This window comes from Chionomys nivalis, chromosome 8, assembly GCF_950005125.1.
Source record: "Chionomys nivalis chromosome 8, mChiNiv1.1, whole genome shotgun sequence".
NCBI classification, from domain to species: domain Eukaryota; kingdom Metazoa; phylum Chordata; class Mammalia; order Rodentia; family Cricetidae; genus Chionomys; species Chionomys nivalis.
Genome location: NC_080093.1, coordinates 76,180,641 through 76,205,647, shown reverse-complemented (window position 1 = coordinate 76,205,647; position 25,007 = coordinate 76,180,641). Strand labels below are relative to the sequence as shown.

Here is a 25,007-nt window from a genome sequence, read left to right as displayed (position 1 = left end):
AGTGCAGGATCCACACTCAAGAGAAGTTGACCAACACAAACTGGACTCAATGGATTTAAGAGAAAGAGAGAGAAAGAGAGAGAGAGAGAGAGAGAGAGAGAGAGAATGAAACAGAGAGAGAGAGAGAGAGAGAGAGAGAGAGAGAGAGAGAACACCAAGTTGTCTGGGTAGGAAGGAGGGGGTGGATCTGCGAGGACATGGAGAGAAGTATATATCCTCAAAATACACTGCATGAATTTCTCAAAGAATTAATAGAAACATTATTTTTTAAAGCACACTTTTGTGATTCTTTGTGACTTTCACTCTGTTGATTTTGTATGAACTTCAATGGATTACATTATAACTCTGCTATTGACTATAATGTATTGCAACTGAGTCAGAGTTTCTCTTATTTTTCTATTATTATACTTTTCCAACCTAAATCCTTTTTATGCTACTCTATGTGACTTTCTTTATTCATTTAGATCCATGAATTGAAAGAAAAATGGGGAACTATAAACGCCAAATATCTACCTCTGAATGTACAATTTAAATACATTGAACGGGAGTTGTTATCAATAAAAATAGCACAAAAGCAATATGAGAGGCTCCACAAGGATCAGAAGGTTCTGGAAAGAGAAGTGCTAGACCTGCAGCACCAGCTACGAGAGAACATGGTAGGTCAGTGTGAGGAGAAAATAGTGACAATGGGGGAGGGGGCTGAAGGGAGGAAGTCATCATTTAGAAGACATAAGAGACAGGCAAACACTTTTGCAGCATAACTGATGGGTGTGTCCTCTGTGTGTCTCATCACAGATGGTGTTAGAGATTTCCAGAAGGCAGGTAACATCAGCTAATTATGGATGGAAGTTTCTTTCCTGCCTGGTCCCACAGCCATTCAGTCCCAAATAAACACACAGAGGCTTATATTAATTATAAACTATTTGGCATATTGCTCAGGCTTATTACTAACTAGCTCTTACAACTTAAATTAGCCCATAATTCTAATCTATGTTTAGCCACATGGCTTGGTACCTTTTCTCAGTAAGGCATTCTCATCTTGCTTCCTCTGTGGTTGGCTGGTGACTGACTCTCTGCCTTTCCTCCTCCCAGAATTCTAGTCTGATTGTCCTACCTATACTTCCTACCTGGCTACTGACCAATCAGTATTTTACTAAACCAATATGAGGGACAAATCTTTACAGTATACGAGAACAATATCCCACAGCAGTTAATTTTTTTAATTACTTCAGTTTCTATCATTTAAAAAATGCCATTGATATCTCAGAATAATCATTTTCAACTTTTTCGGCAATTTAGCATAAAACAAGACCACCAGAAGAGAAAGTGAAACTGGGATATAGAACTTTCGCCATGCTTCTGAATTGTTCTTAAAGTTCAGGGTTTTTGGAAAGTTGAGTCAATTCTGTTCTGTGAACTGTCTGATTATATAAGGGCAAGTCTGCAAATAATTCAGAATCAAGACTTGTAGCTCAGAAACAACAGGAGGCCCTGGGTTTATGATCTGATCAGACCAAACAAGGTTCAGTATCATTTTATGATTGGCTTTAATGGAGTTAGTATTGATATTTTAAACTCTGGCATCTTATTTCACATATTTAAAATTACTCTGGGAATCAATTACTCAAAACTAAAGCAAAAACAGCAAGTATTTTGAGTGTTTAGTGTAATTGTTTTAAAGTATATCATTTCAATTTTCCATAGGCAGAATCAGAAGATAAAAAACATGAATTGGCACTAAGAGACAGTAATAATGATTCGGTAATGAGTCAAATGGAACTCAGGCTGAAAAATCTTGAATCCGAGCTTGAGAAAATGGAAGCTGAAGGAGAGTCTAATGCAAGAAAGGCAGAGAAATACAAGCAGTGCTGTGTCAAAGAAAGGGAGCTCAGCAAGATATTATCAGAGAAGCTCAGCAAGTAAGCCAGGAAAGACTCACTAGTCTCTAGGGTGTAATTTTCACGGAAACAGACTTGTAAGATTAAGTAGGATATGTAAGCAAGCTGAAAATTATAACTGGAAAATAATGTTAGGAAATGAACCTATGCTTACAGTGTGGCTGCAGAACACTTTCCCCCTTTTAATTTTTAGTTGTATATGTTGTTCCCTCCTAATGATAAATTGGTCTTTCAGCTAATTAAGGCAGTTATAGTGTCAGAAAATTATGCTAACTGTCTCTCAAACAGAAACATTAACAATTTAACTACTTCAATACTCCCAAAGGGCCCACAGCAATGTCACTGCCCATCCAGGCACACACTGTGTCCATCGTGTCTCTGGTGTCACCGTTAGAGCTACCTGTTGGCACACTTTACAGCTGTTCTGCTGTACATCCAGACAGAGTCCTAGGGGAGGGCTAACCCAGTGATGGACAAAATACCATTCACAATGTAGTTAAACATAACCCCTGGGCCAGTGTCATCTCTGAGATAACTTAAGATGCTAACCGCTCCAGGAACCACTCATTTTGTTTTTTAAATCCTCAGGAGAACCATCTTCCATCCCAGAGGCTGCTCCTCTGAATTTCCCTCTGTACCAAATGCTTAATTTTTCCCAAGTTATGGGTGAATTGTAGACAGTGAGAGCAAAAACTTGAAAATCTGTTCATCTAATAACTCTTAAACCAAAAGCTGATTTACTGCGCACAACAATTTCTAACTAGTTTGTGAGTTTTCTTTTTAAATTGTGTATATTTTGTACATTTGTATACATTTGTTGCGGATCACCACGCAACTGTTTGTTGTGGTTTCTGGTGCAATTGTTATTCTAGTCAGTGAGACAGACACCCCTCCTAGCAGTGAGGGTTTCCTTCCAGACCCCAGATTAGGCACAAACCACACCTAAACGTGTTTTCACAGAGAGATCCTTTATTAGCTGGGAAAGAAAAGTTCAAGTAGCTGCTTCTGACTCAGCAGAAAACAGCAGCAAATGACCTTGCAGGTGTTATTTATTTATTTATCTATTGGTTTTTCGAGACAGGGTTTCCCTGTAGCTTTGGAGCCTGTCCTGGAACTAGCTCTTGTAGACCAGGCTGGCCTCAGATTCATAGAGATCCACCTGCCTCTGCCTCCCAAGTGCTGGGATTAAAGGCGTGTATCACCACCACCCATCTGTAGGTGTAATTTTTAAGAGGAAAAAAAAAAGAAGGTCTGTGTTAGAATGGGCTAGGATTCGGTGGGATATTTAGATTGGGCATGTTAGTTAGGTGAACCAAAGGGGACTTTTGATTGCTGGAGTTTGGTGGTACTCATCCTCAGGAATGAGCCTGACATAAGAAAGTATCTAAATAAGGGAACAGACCTTGATAGTTAACTTTAGGGACGTAATCTAACAGTTTTTAGCAAGGCAGAGGAAATGTAGGAGAAGAGCAAGGGCTGGCAGTCACATATTCAAGTGGACTACTGTCCCTGCTGGCAGTCACATATTCAAGTGGACTACTGTCCCTTCAGTCAAGAACATGAGCATAGCAGCATCTCATCATTAGCAGGCATTCGTCTCTCTCTTACTCTGGATTTACTTGTTAGCTTGGGAATAGATGTAGTTCTTTAGGACAAATCTAAGTGCCCAAGGTGCACTCCAACACATTTTCAGCTTTAAGACATTAGCAAGTGGAAATATGCAGTACTTTCTAAAGAACACGCTCATTTAGGGAACAAGAGCATAAGGATTTGCCCTTTTCAATCTCCACAGGACTAACGGCAAACTGAGTAAAGTCAGAACAGACATTCTGCTGGCGACAGAACGGAACAGAACTGTGCAGAGTGCGCTCAGTATGAGACCTGTCCCCAAATGTTCTGGTGTCACAAAATGTAATACTTATGTAAAATGTGACGCTAGCTTCATGACAAGCAGAACCCCAGAGCCGTCTACATCCAGCCCTCAGCCTTCTGAGTCTAGGAGGAGGAGTCTGCTCAAGGTAAGTGGTATTCTCGTCTGTCCCTTGGCGTTCCAACTCTGTTATCTGATAGTCATGTCAATTCTTTTGTTTGGTGCCACAGCGAACTGTTTAGTTGACTTATGCGAGTCCAGTAAAGATCACAATAGTAGTGTTCTCTAAGAAGAGAACATTTGTTTGCATTTTTATGTGTCTGAGTTGAAGCAGCTGGGCAGCTGTGTGCTGGTGCAGGACCTGGGGGAACTGGTTAACAGTTGGAGGTACTCGGAGTCACATACAGGGATGGCCCTTTGCTGCTGCAGCAGGATGTGGTGGGACCATTTGGCTGAAGCGTGTGAGATCTGTTTGGGGCTGGATGCCCTGCCCAATGCTGAAGTTCTTAATTAATGATTTGGAAATTTCATACAATGCACCTGGATATCAAAGTCACTTCCCATTCCTCCCAAGTGCACCTTCCCACCCTTCTATCCTCCCCATAAATAAATAAAATAACAAACACTAAGTCCAATTTGTGTTGCCCATATATTCAGTGGAGCATGCTCAAACTCCCAATGGCCAGTCCCTTAAAGAAAAATGAGTTCTTCCCAACCACACACAGAGAGAGAAGCTATCGACTGTGAAGAGCTACATTTCAGCATCCCTTTAACTACTTTTCAGAACTCTCTTCGATTGCTTCCTGTCTAAACTGTTTCTCTTTTGGGGGGGGGACGTCACAAAAGACTTTGAGGTCACAAAAGACTTCGATGTAGCAGAAACCAGAAACCTCAAGCCAGGACAATGACTCATGACAATGAACACTTTTAAGTAAACATGAATGAACTAGAAGGTAAACTGTGTTTCAACAGGGCCACACTACAGCTTCCACAACAAGATTCTTCTTCTTTCTTTTCTTTTCTTTTTTGTTTGTTTGTTTGTTTGTTGTTGTTTTGTTGTTTCTTTGGTTTTTCTTTTAAATTTGGTTTTGATTTCTGGAGGGGAAGGTTGCAATGGCAGAGGGCAGATGCGAAGAGCTGGGGAGATAAGTGGGATTGGCATGCATGATATAAAATCCAAAAGTTAAAAAATGTCAAGAAAATCTTCACACCAAAAATTTATAGATGTTACATATCACTTCCTTATGATAACCACAAAGTATTTACTGTGCTAAGGGTCAGACCCTGGACATTAATAAGACAGCAACTTCTATCCAAATATTTAAATGATAACAACTTAATTTGGGTAATACAATACAGAATATAGCATCCCACATACTCTGTAATTAAATAGCTAACTATAATTAGTCAGCTGTTTTAAAAATGGTTCTTATTTTAAACAAATTAGTTATAACTAAAGAATTTTATGTTTTTGAACTTTTTAAAGACAGGTGTCATGTATCAGGCTGGCCTGGAACTTGTTATGCACCTGGGGATGGCCTTAACTTCTGACCCGCCTCCCTCCACCTCCCCAGTGGTCACACGGTTTTTGTGTGGAGCAGGGAATGGAACTCAGAGCTTTATGCAGGCCAACCAAGCACGCTCCCAAATGAGTCACAGCCTCTGACCCAAGAGTTGCATATTATTTTTCTTGTTTCCAACTCTTGAAAATCATAGATCAGAGAAAGATAAGTTTGAAAACTGGCCTGAACCACCCTGAACCCCTCAGATCTCATCTGAAAACAGGTTTCAACCTATCTCCATCCTTCTTCTCAATGACTTTCCTGCAATCTCATGTTAATAACTGATCAGTTGTAATCTAGAGCACATGACTTTTAACCCTTCACCAACCTAACTCTCATATGACAAACCATTTCCTCCCTTTCCGTACTCAGAAGTTCGTGCAGACCTTGACAGCGTAGAGTATTCTTCCTCTCTGTTATCCAAAGCACAGTGAAATTTTTATTTTAAAGAAAAACCTGCTGAAGTGAAAAAGCTCAGCAAAGTTTCATAAGGCATAGAATTTTGCTAAGATTCATCAGCTAATCTGTGTAATATAAAGAGCTGGATAATGAAGAGCTTTGTGTTAATAAGACAACATTCTCTTGTAAAATAATGTTTAATAGATCAAAACTTACAGTACTTTTTACCCAATTATTCTAAACAACATAACACACATAGTCTGTATGATTTAAGCTTGAAATATACAGGTATTTTATTAACATTTGTTTTTCATAAGTAATATTCAAGTTAAGTCTAGGTTCTAAAATTTCATTTAAACATTTGTTTATTTTTGTTTGTTTTGAACCTGGGTTCTGTTCCCAGAACCCACACCAGCATAACAGTTGCAACTGTGTGGAACTCCAGCACCCTCTTCTGCCCTCCATACACATGTCAAAATAAATAAATCTAAATATTTTAAGGAATGGTTGTGAGTTTTTATTCATGATCTTGTTGTCGATCCCCAGTCTTACTGGCTTCACCACATACTGTCTATGCCCTGGTAATGTCAGGAAACAAAGCATGTTCTCTGTGAGAAACTCTTATTGCTACCATCGTCATCATCATTTGTGTGTGTGTATGTGTGCATTTGGCTTTGTCTCTGTAATGACAGTTTGCATACACATGTGCTCTTGTACGTGAGGACACCAGACATCAACACTGGGGATCTTCCTCAACCACAGTACTCTCCACCTTATTTTCTGAGACAGGGTTTCTTACTGAACCTAGAGCTCCTGATTCTGCTAGGCTGGCTAGCCAATGGGCCTAAGGGGCCAACTTATTGTTGCCTCCCCTCCCCTTCATTTTAATTGGAAATACTTCTTTTTTATAAAATATATGCCCCCTCATCTCCCAGATCTCCTCCACCTCTCTGCCCTTCCAAACCCACAACTTCTTCCTCTTTCTTTAGAAAACAAGGAAAATAATAATGATGATGATATAAAAATATAAAAAACCAAAAAGAAGGACTAGAGAGATGGCTCAGAGGTTAAGGGCGCTGGCTGTTCTTTCAGCAGTTCTGAGTTCAATTCCCAGGAGCTGTATAGTGGCTCACAACCATCTATAGTGGGATTTGATGCCTTCTTCTGTCATGCAGCTTGTGATAGTATGAAAGAAAAAAACCCCTACAGGGAGTGGCATTATTAGGAAATGTGGCTTTGCTGAAGTAGGTATGGCCTTGTAGAGGAAATACCATGGAGGTAAGCTTTGAGGTCTTCTATGCTCAAATTACTCCCAGTGTAGAACTCAGTTCACTTCCTATTGCCTGTGAATCAAGATGTAGAACTCTCAGCTCCTTCTCCAGCACCATGTCTGCCTGCATGCCACCAAATCACACCATGATGATAATGAGTTAAACCTCTGAAACTGCAAGACACCCCAATTAAATGTTTTCCTTTTATAAGAGTTGCCATGGTCATGGTGTCTCTTCACAGCAATAGAAACCCTAACTAAATAAAACATAGCCATACATTCAAATAGAGCACTCATATACAAAAATTTTTTTAAAAAAATCTTTTTTTAAATTCACTAAGAAAAACATAAGAAACACACACAGCAAAAAATTAATACACACAAATTAGTCACAATATAAATATACAAGAAGACTAGAAATGTCCAAAGCAATATGAGACAAAAAAAATAAAAACCCTACAAAAATACTGGTCAGCTCATTTCGTGCTGCCCATCCGCTAAGGACATGAAGCCTACCCTTAAATGTGGTTTATAAACCCAGTGAGACTCAACTGGAGAAAAGTCATTTTTCCTTCACAAGCAGCTGTCAATTGGAGATAGCACCTTGGTTAGGGATGGGGGCTTGTGTCCACTTCACTCCCTCTGACTTAGACCTGTGCAGGCCCTGTGCACGCTGTCACAGTCTCTGAGTTCATGTGTGTCGGTCCTGCTGTGTTTAGGAGACACTGTTTTCTTGGTGTCCTACATCCCCTCTGGCTCTTACAATCTTTCTACCTCCTCTTCTGCATAGCTCCCTGAGCCCTGAAGGGAGGAGTCTGATGAAGACATCCCATTTAGGAAGGAGTATTCTAAGGCCTCTCACTCTCTGTACATTGTTCATTTATGGGCTTCAGGATTAGTTCCCTTCTAATGCAGAAGGAAGCTTGTCTGCTGATGGCTGAGTGAGGCTCTGATCTATGGGTGTAGTAGAATGTTATTAGGAGTCATTTTATTGCTAAGTTTCTCTAGAACAACAGTATTTGGTTTTCCCAGGAGTCTCAGGTTCTTGGCCACCCAGTGTCAGGCTTGGGTTCTGTCCTAGCTAGTTTCATGACAAACTGACACAACCTAGTCATCTAAAAGGAGGGAACCTCAGTTAAGAAAAATGCCTCCGTAAGAGCCATCTGTAAGGGAATTTTCTTAATTAGTGATTGATGAAGGAAGGCCCTGCAAATTGTGGGTGGTACTATCCCTGGGCTGGTGCTCCTGGAATCTATAAGCAATCGGAGCAAGTTACGATGAGTAAGCCAGTAAGCTGCACCCCTCCATGGCCTCTGCATTATCTCCTGTCCCCAGGTAGATTCCTGCCCTGCTTGAGTTCCTGTCCTAAGTTCCTCCAATGATGAACAGCAATGTGGAAGTATGAGCCTAATAAACCCTTTCCTACCCAATTTTCTTTCAGTCATGGTGTTTCATCACAGCAATAATAACTAGGACAGGTTCCATCTCATAGAGCAGAACTTAAATCTAATCCAATAGTAGTGGGTTATTCCCATAACATTTATGCCACTATTGTACCAGCTTATCTTGCAGGCCCATCACCATTGCAGATCAAAGGGTTTGTGACTGGGTTAGTGTTTACTTTTCTCCTCTAGTAGCATGCAGAGTACCTTCCAATGCCATGAACACTAGTCAGTAGAGGTAAATGCGCTAGTTAGGCACCAGCTTCTCCATGATTCTCATTCTTCAATGAGATATGTAGGTATTGTCTTCAGCAATAAGGCCTTACCATCAGTTTGTAGAGAGCAACCAATAGTTTTAGGAATAGCCTGAGTTGTTTGGAAGTTTCCATGAGACCCCTCTGATCAACAACTCAGTTATCTGTAACCTATTCCTGGCATTGGAGGTTTCACTTGGTGGCAAGAGATGTGTAGTTGGGGCTTTGTCTCCATCATTATTTAATGATTCCATTTCTATTTTTTCATATATGTATATACTTTAAGAAGCTTATAGTTTAGTAGGTCTTGAGGGGTCATAAAAGATATATTTTAAGTGATATGTCATTCCCACAATATCACTTGTTTGAATTTAATGTTATAAAATCTCACATTTCAGAAGCAGCAGCAAATGGTAAAAGACATAACTGCAGAGGTAGATAAAGGTATGTTGTCAATGTGTGTGTGCTCAATTTAGAGTAAATTTACAAAACAAATTTAAGAAGCAAATGGAATCCTGCCCCTTGGTTTGTAAATTCTACACTAAAAGCATACAAAAGCGGGCATCCCGAGTGAGTACTGTTCGTCCTGCATCTGTGGCTCCATGGCTTTTCAAAATCTCTTTTATTCTTCCTCAACAATTCATTATTATCTGTACTCAACCTCCCCCAAAACTACAACAACCATTTATTGATACTTGTCAATCAATCACACTTCCTGAGTAGTCCTTGACAAGTATCATTTGAAATCCCATTACTTACTTCTCATCGGCTTACCTTCAGCCTGGAAGAGGAAATACCAATTTCCTTATACAGACTGGAAATACACAACTCAGAATGACTGCTGTCAAGTTATCCTGTCCCCTCTCTCACCACTCACCTGTTCTGGCCAACTGCTCCTGCTTTTAGTGTCCATGAACTAGTCACATTCTTCCTCACCTCTGCTTGCATGCCTTTCTCAGTTATTCCCCCATCAGGTTATGGAACACCTCCACTGGAGAGCTCCGATATCAACACAACACTGGCAGGGAAGTCCCTCTGAGTACTCCAGTGCTTCCTGTACTTTATCTGTCAAAAAAATCTATGGCTCTGTATAGAAACTGCTGGCGTAGGGATATAATACAACGAAATGATCATTGAGAGCTGGAACATATCTTCTCTCACCGTCTCGGGGCTCATCACAGTAGCTCGGTACATGAGTGAAGAAGGGGAGTGCATGCCGACACTCAGCCCTGATGATAAATAACTCAGTGTATATACGAGCGATTCTATTTTAGTTTTAATTGTAGTGATACATACATATTTGTCATTTTAAATCTATTCTGATAAGGTTTTTGATCTTTTTTTTTCTTTTTTTACTGACTCCTGCTGTTAACTGTGAAGTCTCTGAGGTAAAGATTGTAATTCTTACTTTTTCTTTCTAGCTGCAGCTGAACTTGAGTGTTGGTCCTTAGATGCTTATCCTTCAGGATCTAAGTAACAAGATCTACTTTAGGAAGATAACAAAAATATATACTGATTAAAAATAAATATGGTTTTCTGAAAGACATTTGAGTGACCTGTTCATATAACAATTTAGTAGTTTCCCATTAAATATATTATGTGATAACTTTATTGAAGGAACATGTTTTGCGTTCATATATGTATGATTAAAATCCCGTATTTAGAGGCTGGAGAGATCACTCAGTGGTTAAGAGCACTTGCTGTTCTTGCAGAGGATAAAAGAATTCAGTTCCCAGTACCCACAAGTCAGGTGGCTCACAACTGCCTGTAACTCCAGCTCAAGAGATCTAACATCCTCTTCTAGCCTCCCAGCATACCTGCATATAAGTGTATCCATGTACACACACACACACACACACACACACACATTTTAATCCTATTTTAAGGTGTTTCTTGGCATAAACTAATTTTTAGTGTATTTTACAAGTGAAAATATGTATTACATACCCCAAATGCCCAATCTCCAGCTACTTAAACAGAATCCAAACAGCCAAGTTGTCATTTATCATTTACTAGAATTAAAAATCATTTTGACGGTGGCTTACTTTCTTTTCTCAGTATCTACCAGCATGAACGCACCTGCAGATGTGAGCAACACTCCACCCAGTCAGTGCTTTGATGTGTCACAGTCATCACACCTCCATCAAACTCAGAGAATTTTCAAGTTTTATGCTTTTAATTTCAAACACTGATTTATAGCCCTTTCCTCAAATGAGAACAACTTTTGCTGAAGGAATTTCGTATTTCCTGCTTCACTCTTTTGAAAATGTCTTAAGATTCGGTCATTCACATACTATCACACAGTTTGCCCTGAGCAGGTAAGAAGCTAAGGCCCTGCTCAGTGGACTCACAGCACCACCTGGGTAGTTTGTCCTGGGTGGGCAGGAAGAATCTAAGGGCCTGCCCGGTGCCACAGGGCACCGGTGATCGGGTGCCATTACGGTGAGCAAATATATGGAGGGGTACAAGAGGGAAAGAGAGGAACAGAGGTTCATGTCCTGCGGAGAGAGGTGGATCTGAACGAGGAACAGGCTGGTGTAGGATGCCTGCTTGCCATCTGGGGTCATAGTAACATCCAGTCCTGGGCTGCTGCTAAGGCCATGTCTAGGTCCATGGCCCCGCCACAGCCAGTGTCTGTGTTGAGGTCTGTGGCTCAGGCTACCACCGAAGGCAGTGCAGATGCCTAGGGTCTGGGCTGACACCTGACGACATGTCTGTGCCCAAGGATCTGCTGCCATGCATTGCCACTGGGGCCAAGCTGACATCCAGGCTGAGCTGTGGCCAGGGACCATGTCTGGGTCCATGGTCCTACCACAGCCAGAGTATGGCTCCTGTTGTCATCAGGGGCCATGTGACTGGCCGTCTGAATGCTTGGGGTCTCTACCACCACATGGGACATGTTGGAGTCTGGGGACCATGGTGCTACTGGGCCTATGCCAATCTGAGAGCCTATGCTGCCACCAGGGGCCATGGTGACATCCAGGCCCAAGATGTTGCTGATGGCCAAGTCTGGGTCCATGGTCCTGCTATAGCTGGAGTCTGTCTTGACGTCTGTTTCTGTTGTCCATGTTACCAAAGTGGCCTCTGCAAACCATGTGTTGAACCATGAATTGAAATACAAGGGCCTCACTGAGCTGGTTCAGCTCTTCATGGGCCCAGGGAGAGCTCCCCCACCCCAAGCCCACAGGAGAGCAGACCCTGTCCACACTTGGGAAAGATGGCCCCGCCCCTTACCTTGGGTGTGGGAGAGCTGGTCCTGCCCCTTACCTGAGGGGGGTGGTCCCAGTGGCCCAGACTAACCAATTCAGTAGCCCCCTGGTACACACCCAGGGTTTTGAGCTGGCACACCCCAACACCCACTCCATCTATGAGGTGCTGGAGTAAGTGAAGGGACTGGCCCTGCAGAGCCATAGCTGCATGGTCTACATGACTTTGGTCAAACAGTTGTCACGGAACAATTCAGTCACCAGCGAAAGAGACATGTTTGCCTGTTATCTTGTCCTGCCCCACACTACCAGCCTTTCTGAAGCTTTAATGTGCATGTAAATTACCTCTGACTCTTGTAAAAATAGATTCGGGTCCGATCTGGAAACCGGAGATTATGTATTTCTAACAAACTCCCATAGTTACTGGCGCCTGTAACTGCTCGTATCCCAATCACGCAAGTAGCATGGTAGGAGACTATTCATACACACATACCTGGTTCTGTTCCTTTCCTAATCACACAAGTAGAGTTGTAGGAGACTATTCACACACACGGTACCTTCCCTTTCCCAATCACACAAGTAGCATAGTACGAGTCTCTGTCTCTCTCGGTCTCTGTCTCTCTCCCTCGTTCCCTCCCTCCCTTCCTTTCTATCACAGGATTTCTTTTTCTGCATGGGTACCCAGCCTGGGACGCAAATTCCACGAGCTGGAGCACTCGCTGGCGACGACCGAGTTCACAGGTCGCCGAGGACAACAGTGAAGGTGGCGAGGGTGGACCTCCAGGGAACAGGAGGTGCTGCCGAGTTCACGGGCAGGCGCTGTCTCACGGTCAGGTCCGGGACGAGAGTCCAGCGCGGCTGTGGTGACCGTGATGGCGGCAGACGTAGTAGGGCTACAGAAAGCGTCGCTCTCCGCAACGCGCAGGCCTAGGAACCCGCTAGCCTATCACCGGCAGGAGCTGGACCCGTCCCGCCTCCGGGAGCAGTAGAGCACCGTGTGCGCAGAGAGTCGCCCGGCCAAGGGGGCGTGGGCAAGCTCGCAGGGCACGCCGGGAAACTCGGTCCTCCGACACCATCTTTCTTCGTTCCCGGCGGCGGTGACCGTGGGAAAGGGCACACGCTAGAGCCATGAAGTTCCTCAGCCGGGCCGGGTCCTTCTCGGTGAGCACGAAGACGCGCGTGGGGCAGGGCGGGGGAGGCTTGTCGGCCACTCGGGGGCTGGGGGCGAGGTGTGCGGCCCTGGCCTCGGGCCTGGGTCTGCCCTTCAGGTGAACCCGGCGGAGAAGCGGGCAGTCTGCGGGCTGGGGCCGGGGGGAAGGAAGCTCAGCCGGTCCTGTGAGCTGGAGAGAGCTAACGCGGGAAAGCCGCAGAGAAGGGTGGCCTTGAGAGAGGCGCCGAAGCGGCACTCGGGAGACTCCTGAAGGTCACTCGAGAAGCAGGTAGGGCGGAGGACGACGACACCCAGCCCTCAGCTTTCCCAGCTGCGGCCTCTGCTCCCGAGTTTGTCCTGGAGCATCAGTTTCCCCGATGCAAGTGTCAGAAAGACCGATGCGTCCTTCCTTCCTGACGGCGCTGAGTCCCGGCATTCGTAACACGCTATGTTCTCGGTCTTTTATCGTTCCTCAAGGCTCCTTCCTAACCCGAAATTCTGTAGTTGTCACTCGGAGAGGGGGGAGTAAGGACCTCCTGTGTCAGCACGTTATCACTGAAACAGCGGCTATCGAGAGATGAAAACGGGGGCATTTAAATTTCGGCAGGGGCTAAGTTGCCCCTGCTTAGCCGGTTACATGTGGAGCTTGTTGGTCTAACATTCCTTTGGGAGGGTTGGGTGCTCCTGGCATCTAGTGGTCAGAGATGTTGCTAAACATCTAACTGTACACCAGCAGCCTGTACATCATAGAATTACCAATGCCAAAATGCCAGTAGTGTCTGTGTTGAGAGACCTAGACAGTGATGCAAAAGTCCACGCCTGGGAATGGTGTTTACTTGTTCTTTGTACTTACATAAATGTATTGTAGAATTGTACGCATTTAGGCTATATTTGTGTTCTTTGTGCCTAGACCAACCAATTGCTAACAGTCCTTTGAGGGCAGGACTGTCTTTCTTACTTTCCATGGGGATAAATTGACATGTGTTATTTAAACAAAATAGAAAATATATGACAATTGGGAGGATAAGCCTTTTGTGAAAGGAACCCCCCCCCCAAAAGTGCAGAATTTTAAAATGTCACTATCCGGAAGCACCTACATCTTCCTTGGTAATGGAACTGTGGATTATCCATGTCGGCTGCTATACTTGGATATTGTGGAATAATGTCTTGGGAAATCACAGCCGAAAACCACAAGTGACTACACACACCTTATCCAGAAAACTGAATTGATGATGACAACGAGCTCATTTTGATTCATAATTAAAATGCAGGGCTGAAGGGAAAGTAGTAATACTGGGAGCAAATGAAGACCAGCAGCCAGATTAGCCCCGCGCCAGGGCAGAACAGAGTAAGAGCACTATAGACCTTTACAGCGGCTTTGCCAAATGACGGCAGCATGATTGATTATTGGGGCTTAGCAGCGTGAAAGTGGGTTTGCTTGCATGTCCATTAGTAACCCTGTGAGCCCTAGATGGAATTGGAATGTCAGAATAACTTTATGCTCTTATGTATAACTTTTAAATGTATTTCATATGTGAATAAAGTCAATGTGTTTTAGATCCGTCATCCAAGTTATTACATATTATACTGAGAATCTGCTGTTGATTTAATCCCTTGTTGAGTTTAGGATGCTGTTGTAGATATTTGACCAGAAAGCTAAGACCCTTTCTTGGTTGAATGTGCTCAGTATAGCACGTAAGAGGATGGAAATACAGTGGATATGTTAGGGGCTTTGAGAAAAGACCCTTAAAATGACCAAGGAGATGGAGGTTTTTTTAGCTGGAAAAAATAAAGAGACTGGCGAACTGAGGAAGCAATAGTGCTGAAATCTGTTTTTTAAAGTGTTGACATAACAATGCAATTGTTCAGAAACTGTGGAAACACTTGAAAGTTTAATGAAATAATTAAAAAGTAAAGAAAATGCATGATTTTTTTTTAAAAAAAAAAAGATTGGGCTGGAGAGATGGCTCAGAGGTTAAGAGCATTGCCTGCTCTTCCAAAGGTCCTGAGTTCAATTCCCAGCAACCACATGGTGGCTCATAACCATCTGTAATGGGGTCTGGTGCTCTCTTCTGGCCAGCAGGCATATACACAGACAGAATATTGTATACATAATAAATAAATATTTAAAAAAAAAAGATTGTGGTGAACTCAGTATTCTCTATAAATCACAAATAGGATGGGTAGAAGTTAAAAAAATGACTTAGACCAGGTGTAGTAGAAACCTATAGTCCCAGAGGAATCGTGAGCTTGAGGTCATCCTGGGCTGCATTGCGGAAGTTTTTAAGAAATAATGGAAGAAAAGAAAAGCTATATACAGGGGGAAATTGACTTGGGTAGACTGAATGGCTAATAAACGTATTAATGAAATACTTGTGGAACTTCCAGTGAGAGTGGTGGCTCTTCCCATGAAGATGAGATCACTGTGCTGTGTGGCATTGCTATGGAGTGCTTTTACATGTAAAGGACTGTTCTTGTGATACCAATACATAACCTGTCTTTGTTGTTTTTAGAGATTTTATTCCCTCAAAGTTGCCCCGAAGGTTAAAACTTCAGCCGCCCCTGGAGGAGTGGCTCTGCAGCCTGAGGATCTTGAGGTGAGTCTCACTGCTTACTGGAGAGCACATCTGCTTTACTTAACTCTCGGTAAAAGACAGGCATTGCTCACATCTCTATTCCGTCTTAACTACAGTTTACCAAGTTACCTAATGGTTTGGTGATTGCTTCTCTGGAAAACTATGCTCCTCTATCAAGAATTGGTTTATTCATTAAAGCAGGAAGTAGATATGAGGACTCCAACAACTTAGGAACCACTCATTTACTACGTCTTGCATCTAGTTTGGTAAGTATCTTTAATACCTTGTTGTTTGGAAATGGTGTGTGATCTTGGGCCTGTAGGGAGTTTAAAAAACAAAGGGATGAGGAGATGACTTAGGAAAGCCTTGCTGTGTGAGTATTAGAGGCTGAGTTCAAACATCAGCACCAGCCGGGCGGTGATGCCGCACGCCTTTAGTCCTAGTGCTCAGGAGGCAGAGGCAGGCAGATCTGAGTTTGAGGACAGCCTCATCTACAGAGCTAGTTTTAGGACACCCAGGCTACACAGAGAAACCCTTTCTCAAAACAAATCAAAAAAGAAAAAAACAATTGAACCAATCATAGCCATGCATCCCTATTCCCCTAGCAGAGATAGGCAGACCCTTTGAGGTTGCTGTCTACCAACCAGGACAAAAAAGCTAGTTTCAGGTTCACTGAGAGAAGACCTTGTCTCAAGGAACTAAGGCAGAGAGCAACAAAAAACATGCCACTATTTTCTCTGGCTTGTAAACATACCTAAAAGCAACCCAGGCACCAAGATTAACTCCTGTAATCCACTGGGGAGATGGAGACAGGAGGATCACGAGTTTGAGACTAGCCTGAGCTACACCAAACCTTGTTTTGATAAAACAGCAGCAGAAGCCTGAAAGCAGTGCCCTGCATTTGTTTCCTTGAGCTGTTGTGTCTTATTTACACAGACTGGTTGCCTTAACATAAAGTGATTTTATCCTCTTACAGTTTTAAAGGCTAGGCGTTAAAGTCACAGTGTTATAGTAAGTCACGGCATTAGCAGGTCCATGCTTCCATAGGAAAGAGTCCTTCCTTGCCGTTTTCTAGCTTCCGCTCTGCATCACTCCAGTACCCACCTGTCTTGTCACTTAACCGACCTTCTGTCTGTCCTTGTGTCCAGATGTCCTCTTATGAGGTCACCTATCATAATGGGCTTAGCATTTCTGCTAATCCAGGATTGATTCGTTTACAATGACCCTGTTCTAATAAAGTCACATATCCAGATTCTGAGTGGACATGAACAGGGCTGCTGTTCAACCCTGTAAAATCCCATCTGATAACATGTGAAACCACAGGATATTGGCCACAGACAATAATTGTTATTATTCAGTTGGATGCTGGTATTGAAATGTAAGAAATCAGTAGGGGAAAACAATTTTTCTATAGAACGTGACAAAAGTTTTAAAAAATAAAGCCTCCCTATCCTCTTCCCCTTGAAATTGTAATATTTCTCTCTTCCCTTTCCTATCTCCAAACTCTCCCATGTACCCACACTGATCTCCTTCAAATTCATGGCCTCTTTTATTATATTAATTGTTACTACATGCATGTGTATGTATATATACATATATTGTTAAATATGATCTGCTCAGTCTGTACATTGTATGCATGTTTTCAAGGCTGACCATGTGTCACTAGACATCCAGTTGGTATGCTCTGTGTATGGGGAGGAGCACCTGCTCCACTCCCAGCCTTCTTCAGCCTGTAGCTCTTTTTCTTTAGACTTTTCCCCTCTTTGACATGCAGTTAGAGTCACCCTTGTTGGATACATTACAAAACGCCCCTGCACCTAAGGCTAAGGAAGTATTGTAGAAGAAGCTTCAGAAAGACTGTAAGAGCCAGAAAGGATCAGGGAGTTTTCTGTGAGATTGTGTCTCTTAGGAATGTCAGACGCTACACCCATAAAGTCTCACCAATCTACAAGTCTAATAAGCTTGTATTTGCTAATGGAATTTTTACACAATTGTATTTTATATTAAAATCTAAGCCGGATCTGGTGGCATGTGGTTTGTAACTGTGGTACTTAGGGAAACTGAGATGGTAAAGTCCATTCTAGAGTTTGAGTTAAACCAGACCTACTTAAAAGTTATGGACAACCTGAACTGTGTAAGGAGACTTTGTCTCAGAAATACAAAACAAAAATACACATGTATGTGTACTGCAAGCAATGTGCTTTGTTGAATCTCATAACTCTTATTAAAAAGTACCTGCTAGTTAGGACCTACTTAGTAAAATTCTTTTTGGATCTGCTAATAACAGTTAAGACCATCGATTGTGATATAGTGTAATGTGTGGCCGACCTGGCATTGAACAACTATTAAGAAAAGCGTCCTTTCTTTTTCAAGACTACCAAAGGAGCTTCATCTTTCAAGATAACCCGTGGAATTGAAGCAGTTGGTGGTAACTTAAGGTTTGTTAAATAGTAACAAGAAATAGCCAGGGCTGGAGTGGTGGCTCAGGAGTTAAAAAAGTACATTGTTCTTGCAGAGGACCCCAGTTTTGTTTCCAGCACTCGCATCAGACAGCTCACAGCTACTATAACTCCAGTTCCAGGGCTCCAACACCTTCTGGCCACTACAGTCAGTTACATTCATGTGCACATAACCCCTCACAGACACATACTTATACACACAATTGAAAATAGAGGCTCTGCTGTGGAGGGAGCTGAACACAGTGGCTTATGTCTTTACAGCAGCATCTGGAAGACAGAGACAGGTGAGTCTCTAAGATCCAGGCTTACAGAAAGCCAGGACTACACAGTGAGTCCCTGTCTCAAAGGGAGTGGGAGACGCAGAAATATCCACTTGTAGGGTAACTCCTCTTTGTTAACAAATGGGGCTGAAGATCTCTTAAACAGACAGGGAAAGTTGTTGAGTCATCATCAAAAATGTGAAGCATGCCTCTGCATATGGTAGATATGTGACTGATTGGGAGTAGATGTTTATTGTATATGCAATATACAAAAACATCTGATTGGAAAAGGAAAAATCATAAATCAGGGAGAAAAGGGGAAAAAAAACTAAAAGGAAAGGGAACAAAGGTAAAAAATGTCTATACCCCAAGAGGAAACTGGAAACAGTAGCAGCAGTATGGTGCTGTGATGCCGCACCTGCGCTGTCTTCTAAAGACGAGAAACTGAAAGTCCAGTTCAAGGAAATGGGTAGCCATGATAGAACTATGAAGAACTGGTAGTGTGGGGCTAGAAATAGGACGCATATTGCTCCTCCAGGGGACCTGGACACCAGCGCCAGGGGTCTCACACTAGCATCATGCTCCGTAGGCACCTGCACTTACATAGCACATGCACACATAAAAATGGAATGATCTGTTTTGAACAAAGAACTAATGGTTCACTTCCTAACTGTTCTGCAGAACAGTTTTGTATATCTACATAACGAGTTTTAAAGATGAAATACTAGAATTATGGAGAATAAGAAGATTGATATCGAAGTTAAGGACATCTTGAATATTTCCCTTTTGTTTTTCATTGTAAAGTGTGTGGAACATAAACTTGCCGCTTTAAATGTATATGCAGTCCCATGGCATTAAGTAGCATCTGAGAATCATTACCACTTTTCACTTCTGGAACTTCATTGTTGTCCTTAGCGGGAACTTCGTCCAATAAACTGACTTCCTATTCCCTTCATCCTTGGCCACCATCATATTTTCTTTGATTTTGACTGCCTTTTTTGTTGGAGGGTTAGCTTTACATTTTGCTGTCATTTGTTCTTCATATGAATAAATTATTTAAGATACATTAGTAACTTAATATAAGGTCCTCAAGGTTCATCCATTTTGCAGCATATGTCAAAACTTGATTACTTTTTAAGGTGGATTTATTTGCCGATTTTTAAAAATTACTTTAAAATTTTAGTTGAATATTATTTTCACAGTAGTACAAAGAATTGGGTGCTTTAGCAAAGAATATTTAAGAAGAGCTATTTTCTGACTCAGATTATTTACTGCTGTTTATTTTCAATTCAGTGTGACTGCAACAAGGGAAACCATGGCTTACACTGTAGAAGGCATGCGAAATGATATGTAAGTACTTGCATGTATTAGAGCGTCTGCTTTATGGGAATACTAGAGATAGATAATACATGCAATGTATGAGTCATAATGAAACCTATTATTAATAAAAAAAAATCATTTGGAAAAAGATTTATGAACCAGAGAGATAGTTTAGTGGTTAAGAGTGCATAACTGCTCTTGCAGACAACCTAAATTTGTTCCTAACACCCACATCTGGAGACTCACAGCTGGTTGTAACTGCAGCACAAGGGACTCCAATGCCCTCTTTTGACCTCCATGGGTACCTAGACTCAAATTTATAAACCTATACACAGATGCGTATAGACATAACATCTGCTTTTAGGAAATGCCAAAAACTTGGTCTGTTTGTAGGGCTCCTAGCAATGAGATCAGGACCTGTCCCTGGTACTTGAACTGGCTTTTGGGAACCTATTACCCGTGCTGGGTTGTCTTGCCCATTCTTGATGCAGAGGGCAAGCTTGGTCCTGCCTCAACTTGATGCCCCATGCTTTACTGATGCCGCTTTCTGAACAGAGAAAGAGGAGGAGTGGATGGGGAGGGAGGTAGATTGGAGGCAAGAAAAGAGCAGGAGCAGAGAAGGGAGGGGAAAGTGGTCAGTATATAAAATAAGTGGAAACAAAATGTAATTAATTTTTAAGAAGTGCCAAACTTGTATTAAACAAGGTGACCTAGACACAGACAAATACCATATTATCTCAGCAGGTCCTAGCTTCTAATGTTTATTTGTGTGTGTGGATGCAGTTCATGACACTGGAAAGGGAACCACAAGATGTTAAAGAAGGCGAGGAGGACAGTAAAACATGTGTGGCATGAAAGGAGAAAGGAAGCCACAGTCTGGAAAAGTACAAGTGGAGAGGGGCAGAGAAATAGAACAGAGGATGAGGGGGCAGATCAATAAAAATATATTAAAAATGCCATGATGAAACCTAATATTTTTATATACTAAGAAAATAAAGACTAAACTACTATTTAGTTGACTTTGTCACTGTGACCTTGGACTTTGATTCTGGAATATTATTCACAAACCTGGGATTGATTAGACTCCTAGCCATAAATAAGATTACAGTTTATTATCTTAAATGTTGTCTTCACATTTTGTTGTCCTGGAGATCACCTAGGGCAGTGGTTCTCAACCCATGGGTCATGACCCATTTGGGGGTCAGCAACCGTTTCACAGGGGTCACCTAAGACCATTGGAAAACACAGGTATTTATTTACATTATGGTTCAAAACAATAGCAAAATTATAGCTAAGAAGTGGCAGCAAAAATAGTTTCATGGCCGGGAGTCACCACTGCATTAAAGGTGGCAGCATTAGGAAGGCTGTTAACCACTGCCCTGGAACACTGGGCATGCCCAGCAAGCATTCTGTCCTCGAGCTCCCACCCAAGGCCTTGATCTTCCAGGACAGAGTATTACTTCATAGCTCAGGCTAGCCTGGAGACAAAGTCCTCCAGCCTCCACCCACCAGATGTCGGGTTAAGTGTCATACACCGGCATAAATTTTTGACCTGTACCTCTTCACTTATTTTCTGTAGTGAAATCCTGATGGAGTTTCTGCTCAATGTCACCACAGCACCAGAATTTCGCCGTTGGGAAGTAGCTGACCTTCAGTCTCAGCTAAAGATTGACAAAGCTGTTGCCTTTCAGAATTCACAGACTCGTAAGTACTTTTGCCAATCCCATTTTATTACTTCTAGGTTTTGAAAAGATGTATTTGTGAAGAAAATCCTATTCGGGCCTGAAAATATCTCCAAAATAAGTTCCATTATTTTAGAGTCTTGTTTGTTTTGTTACTATTAAACATTTGTATTGTTTTCTCCAGTAGAATCCTGTGTGCTCTCCCTGTTCCCTGATTGTGTTATATGTTGTTGTTTTGCTGAGAACAAACGCAGCAGCAGTTTCTTTTACTGTTTCTACTGTTGTAATTTACTGTTACATGTTGCTGTTGTCACGTGACTCGTCCTTGGAGGATCCTTCCAAAGTATACTTCACATTTTTTGTCTTACTGATCTTTTTCTTATTTTAATTTCTGTTTTTATAGAAGTGGTATGTGTGTTTCTTGGGTTTTATTTGAATTTAAAGAGGGAAGGAGAAGAACAGAAAGTTGGGTGGAAAAACATGAACTTTAAAAATATAATATATGAAAATTTTTGACAATAAAAAAATAAAAAACAGTCTCCATAATTCTTAAAATAACTTTTTGTGTTGATATTTGTAATGTTTGATTATAGAATCTTTGTATTTGGCAAAATTAGAGAAAAATTTCCATTATCTGTTTTATCTTTGTGATGCTAAAGTTTTATACCTAGTTTATTTTTTATTGTAACTAAGGAAAACTGTAACTATGATTATCTAGTCTTTCACTCTGTCATAGACCTCAGAAGGGTGAAATGTTGCCTAATGATAGGGACATCTAGCTCCTAAACAATCACCCTAAGTTACTCTGCAACATTGTGGCATCCATTTTTGGCCTATAGACCTAGAATATCTGACAGACTTTTCTCTGAAGCAGGAAATTTTGAAGAACTTCCCTACCCTGTCTTGGCAAGATTGGCAGTCTCTTTTCTTTGTGACCTGCTTATACAGTTTGGACAACATATTGTCAGCAGTTGAGGCAAGGGTAACTTTTTGCTCAGATGGCTAGTTTTTGCCCTAAGGAGGGAAATGAAAGCTCCGTGTGGAGTTTCTTCAATGCCTGTTATCTTCTCTGAAGTAAATTGATGCTGCCAGAAGCAAAGATATCTTACTGTCATGAAAAGCTTTAGGTTATTAAACATATTAAATGGCATATTCTGTAGGTCTTTGAAGTTTATGAAGACCATATATCTAAACATATCTGTGTATGACCTTGAAAACATACCTAATATGACTGTAAGTTTGACTATTATATAGGACTATTTATTTGTATTTCTTAATTATATATTACATTTTAAAATAAGTTGCCTAAGCACAATACCTCAGACAAGAGTAGAAATTAACACAGTATAACAAAATTAACTTTAAATTTGTATCACTATACCAAGATCCATACCAATGTGAAATATTTAAGACAAGTAGTTTTTGTTTTTGTTTTGTTTTGTCCTTGGTTTAAAAGTGGATTCAATGATCTGCCCTTTTATCCTATCATTTCTATATCCCCACCCTGCCTTGTCAGGGAGCAGCCTTGAAAAAAATACCACTTGCCAGGGTAGGAGCATGGGGATTAGAAATATAAAGAGTATGAAGACACATTTATAATAAAAACAGAAAACATAGACTAGTACCAAGAAGGAATTCCAGTGAATACTGATATGTTTAGTTTCCAATTGCTTAAAATACCCTGACCCGAAGAGGTAGGAGTGAGATAAAAAACTACATTAATGTGATACAAGGAAATGAACAGACCAGTTGAAGGTCGCAGCCTACAGCCACAGTTAAACATTCTGTTGCTAGAACAAAATAAGTCACACTCACACCCTAGACCAAAGTATTCTGTAGGCAAACCATTCCCTGGGTGGAATCCAATGTTATCTTCTTAAGGAAACTGGAACCTTATTTGGATGTTTAAAATTTTGTTTGAGGTAGAAACACCCTTTTCTTTTCAGAATGAGATCCCCGAGATCTAATCTCCTGTTTAGTTTTTTGATTTTGTTTTTTTCCATTATCAATAACAACTTGTAACCAATCCCCCTTAAGTGATTAAAAAAAAAATCTGCAAACCATCTTTTGGGAATGTGGGAGTCTTTCTCTAGACTACTTCCTGTTGTTTGGGGGCACTGGCAGTCTTTGGACCCTGAGAAAAATTGGGATAATGGTTAAGTCTTAGCTGTAGTATTCTGAGAGGCTAGATCATTCCAGTCAGCAGCTGAAACTATCCTAGATGTTGAATCATTTGGGCCATCAGTTTTTATTAGTATCTGGTCCCTTGTTCTGAAAACATATAAACTTTTAATGGTAGTGTACATATATGTATTAATACAAGTATAGACTATACATATATCAACAAAAGATTATTTTTTTGCTTTATATTTGAGCAGGTAAGATATATATTTTATGGGGGTTTTGTTTTTTAGGTTTATTTCTTTACGTTTATAGCCAGGATTTCAGGGGGTCTTCCTTGATCAAACCTGATCATCTTTAACCTTGAATAAATCCACAGCCTTTTGTTTCCTCTGGAAATAAAACTATAGACTCTTCCCCCAAAGTAATATAACTTTTGACTTCCGTTTTGAAGTCAAGACACTTTTAAAATATATAGGTTGGTTTAATCTAGTACCTTTTTTAGTCCAGTATCTCTTAGCAACCAAAAAACTTAAAGACAACACAATAACATATAGGATCCGGACACTGCATACTTTTCATCTTTACATGACTTGTTTCTTTTATGTTACTTTACTCCCTTTTAAGTGCTTTATTATTTTAAAACTATATTTTTAAATCTATGTATATCGTCTTTGTCTTCTCTCTCCCAAGCCCGTGTATATTTTTAAACACACTGTAACCTGTTTAAAATTGGGGTTGGTTTGTTTGTTCATTTGTTTGGTTGGTTTTTGTTGTTGTTTTGTTTTGTTTTTCTGTCTGCATCTGTTTTACCAAGTATCTATGTTTTGTTTTGTTTTTGTTTTGTTTTTGCTCGCATGAGGCAAATCTTAAACTGCTGTGTTAGCTACGGGCATTGCTTAGCTTGGCACATGGCAGCAGTGCATGGCGGTTTGCAGCTGACTCCCTCCTGCAGGCAGTTGCCAAAAGACGCTTTTCTTACAATGGCCAGTATGAGAGAGTGGGAACCTGCCACTCAGCTTAGCTCATGGGGTGCTGGCAGCTCAAATCTGCAGGCAGCAGCCAGGGAACAAGTCCCTATACCTCGGTTTCCCTGTACCTCAGAGACATGAGACTAGGAAGTTGCTCTTGGGTCCATATCATTGTGTCTAAAAAACCCTTTCCCAAGCTCTCTCTCAAGCCTTATGTGGATGTAATTGCCAAATGTTTGGGTGCCATTTGTAGACAGATTTTTCCTGTCTTAGCAGCATTCCCAAATAACCACACAAAAACTTAATTGTAAATGTGTGGTCAGTAGCTCAGGCTTGTTACTAGCTAGCTCTTACACTTTAACCTGTATTTCTTATCTACCCTCTGCTATGTGGCTCATGGCTTGTGACCTCATTTTTTATACATCTTGCTTTCTCTGTGTCTACTGGCGTCTCTCTGACTCTGCCCTTCCCTTTCCTAGCATCCCAAGTCAACACAGTTTGGTTGTCCTGCCTATACTTCCTGCCTGGCTACTGACCAGTCAGCATTTTAGTAAACCAATTTTAGTG

The 25,007-nt window shown here is 41.4% G+C and overlaps 2 protein-coding genes across 2 annotated transcripts in view; both read left to right on the top strand.

The window, feature by feature from the left end:
• The window catches only part of LOC130879911 (ankyrin repeat domain-containing protein 26-like), a 90,273-nt gene extending 80,101 nt beyond the window's left edge, over positions 1-10,172 (top strand). Inside the window, exons 26-30 of the mRNA XM_057778735.1 lie at positions 465-656; positions 1,705-1,919; positions 3,691-3,916; positions 9,094-9,139; positions 10,117-10,172. Coding sequence (XP_057634718.1) covers positions 465-656; positions 1,705-1,919; positions 3,691-3,916; positions 9,094-9,139; positions 10,117-10,172 — 735 coding nt within the window. The remainder of the gene's footprint in view (positions 1-464; positions 657-1,704; positions 1,920-3,690; positions 3,917-9,093; positions 9,140-10,116) is intronic.
• Positions 10,173-12,932: 2,760 nt separating this feature from the next.
• LOC130880447 (cytochrome b-c1 complex subunit 2, mitochondrial) overlaps positions 12,933-25,007 on the top strand; it is a 31,690-nt gene continuing 19,615 nt past the window's right edge. The window contains exons 1-6 of the mRNA XM_057779471.1: positions 12,933-13,062; positions 15,565-15,648; positions 15,744-15,893; positions 18,001-18,065; positions 19,640-19,696; positions 21,246-21,370. Coding sequence (XP_057635454.1) covers positions 13,030-13,062; positions 15,565-15,648; positions 15,744-15,893; positions 18,001-18,065; positions 19,640-19,696; positions 21,246-21,370 — 514 coding nt within the window. The 5' untranslated portion in view covers positions 12,933-13,029. The remainder of the gene's footprint in view (positions 13,063-15,564; positions 15,649-15,743; positions 15,894-18,000; positions 18,066-19,639; positions 19,697-21,245; positions 21,371-25,007) is intronic.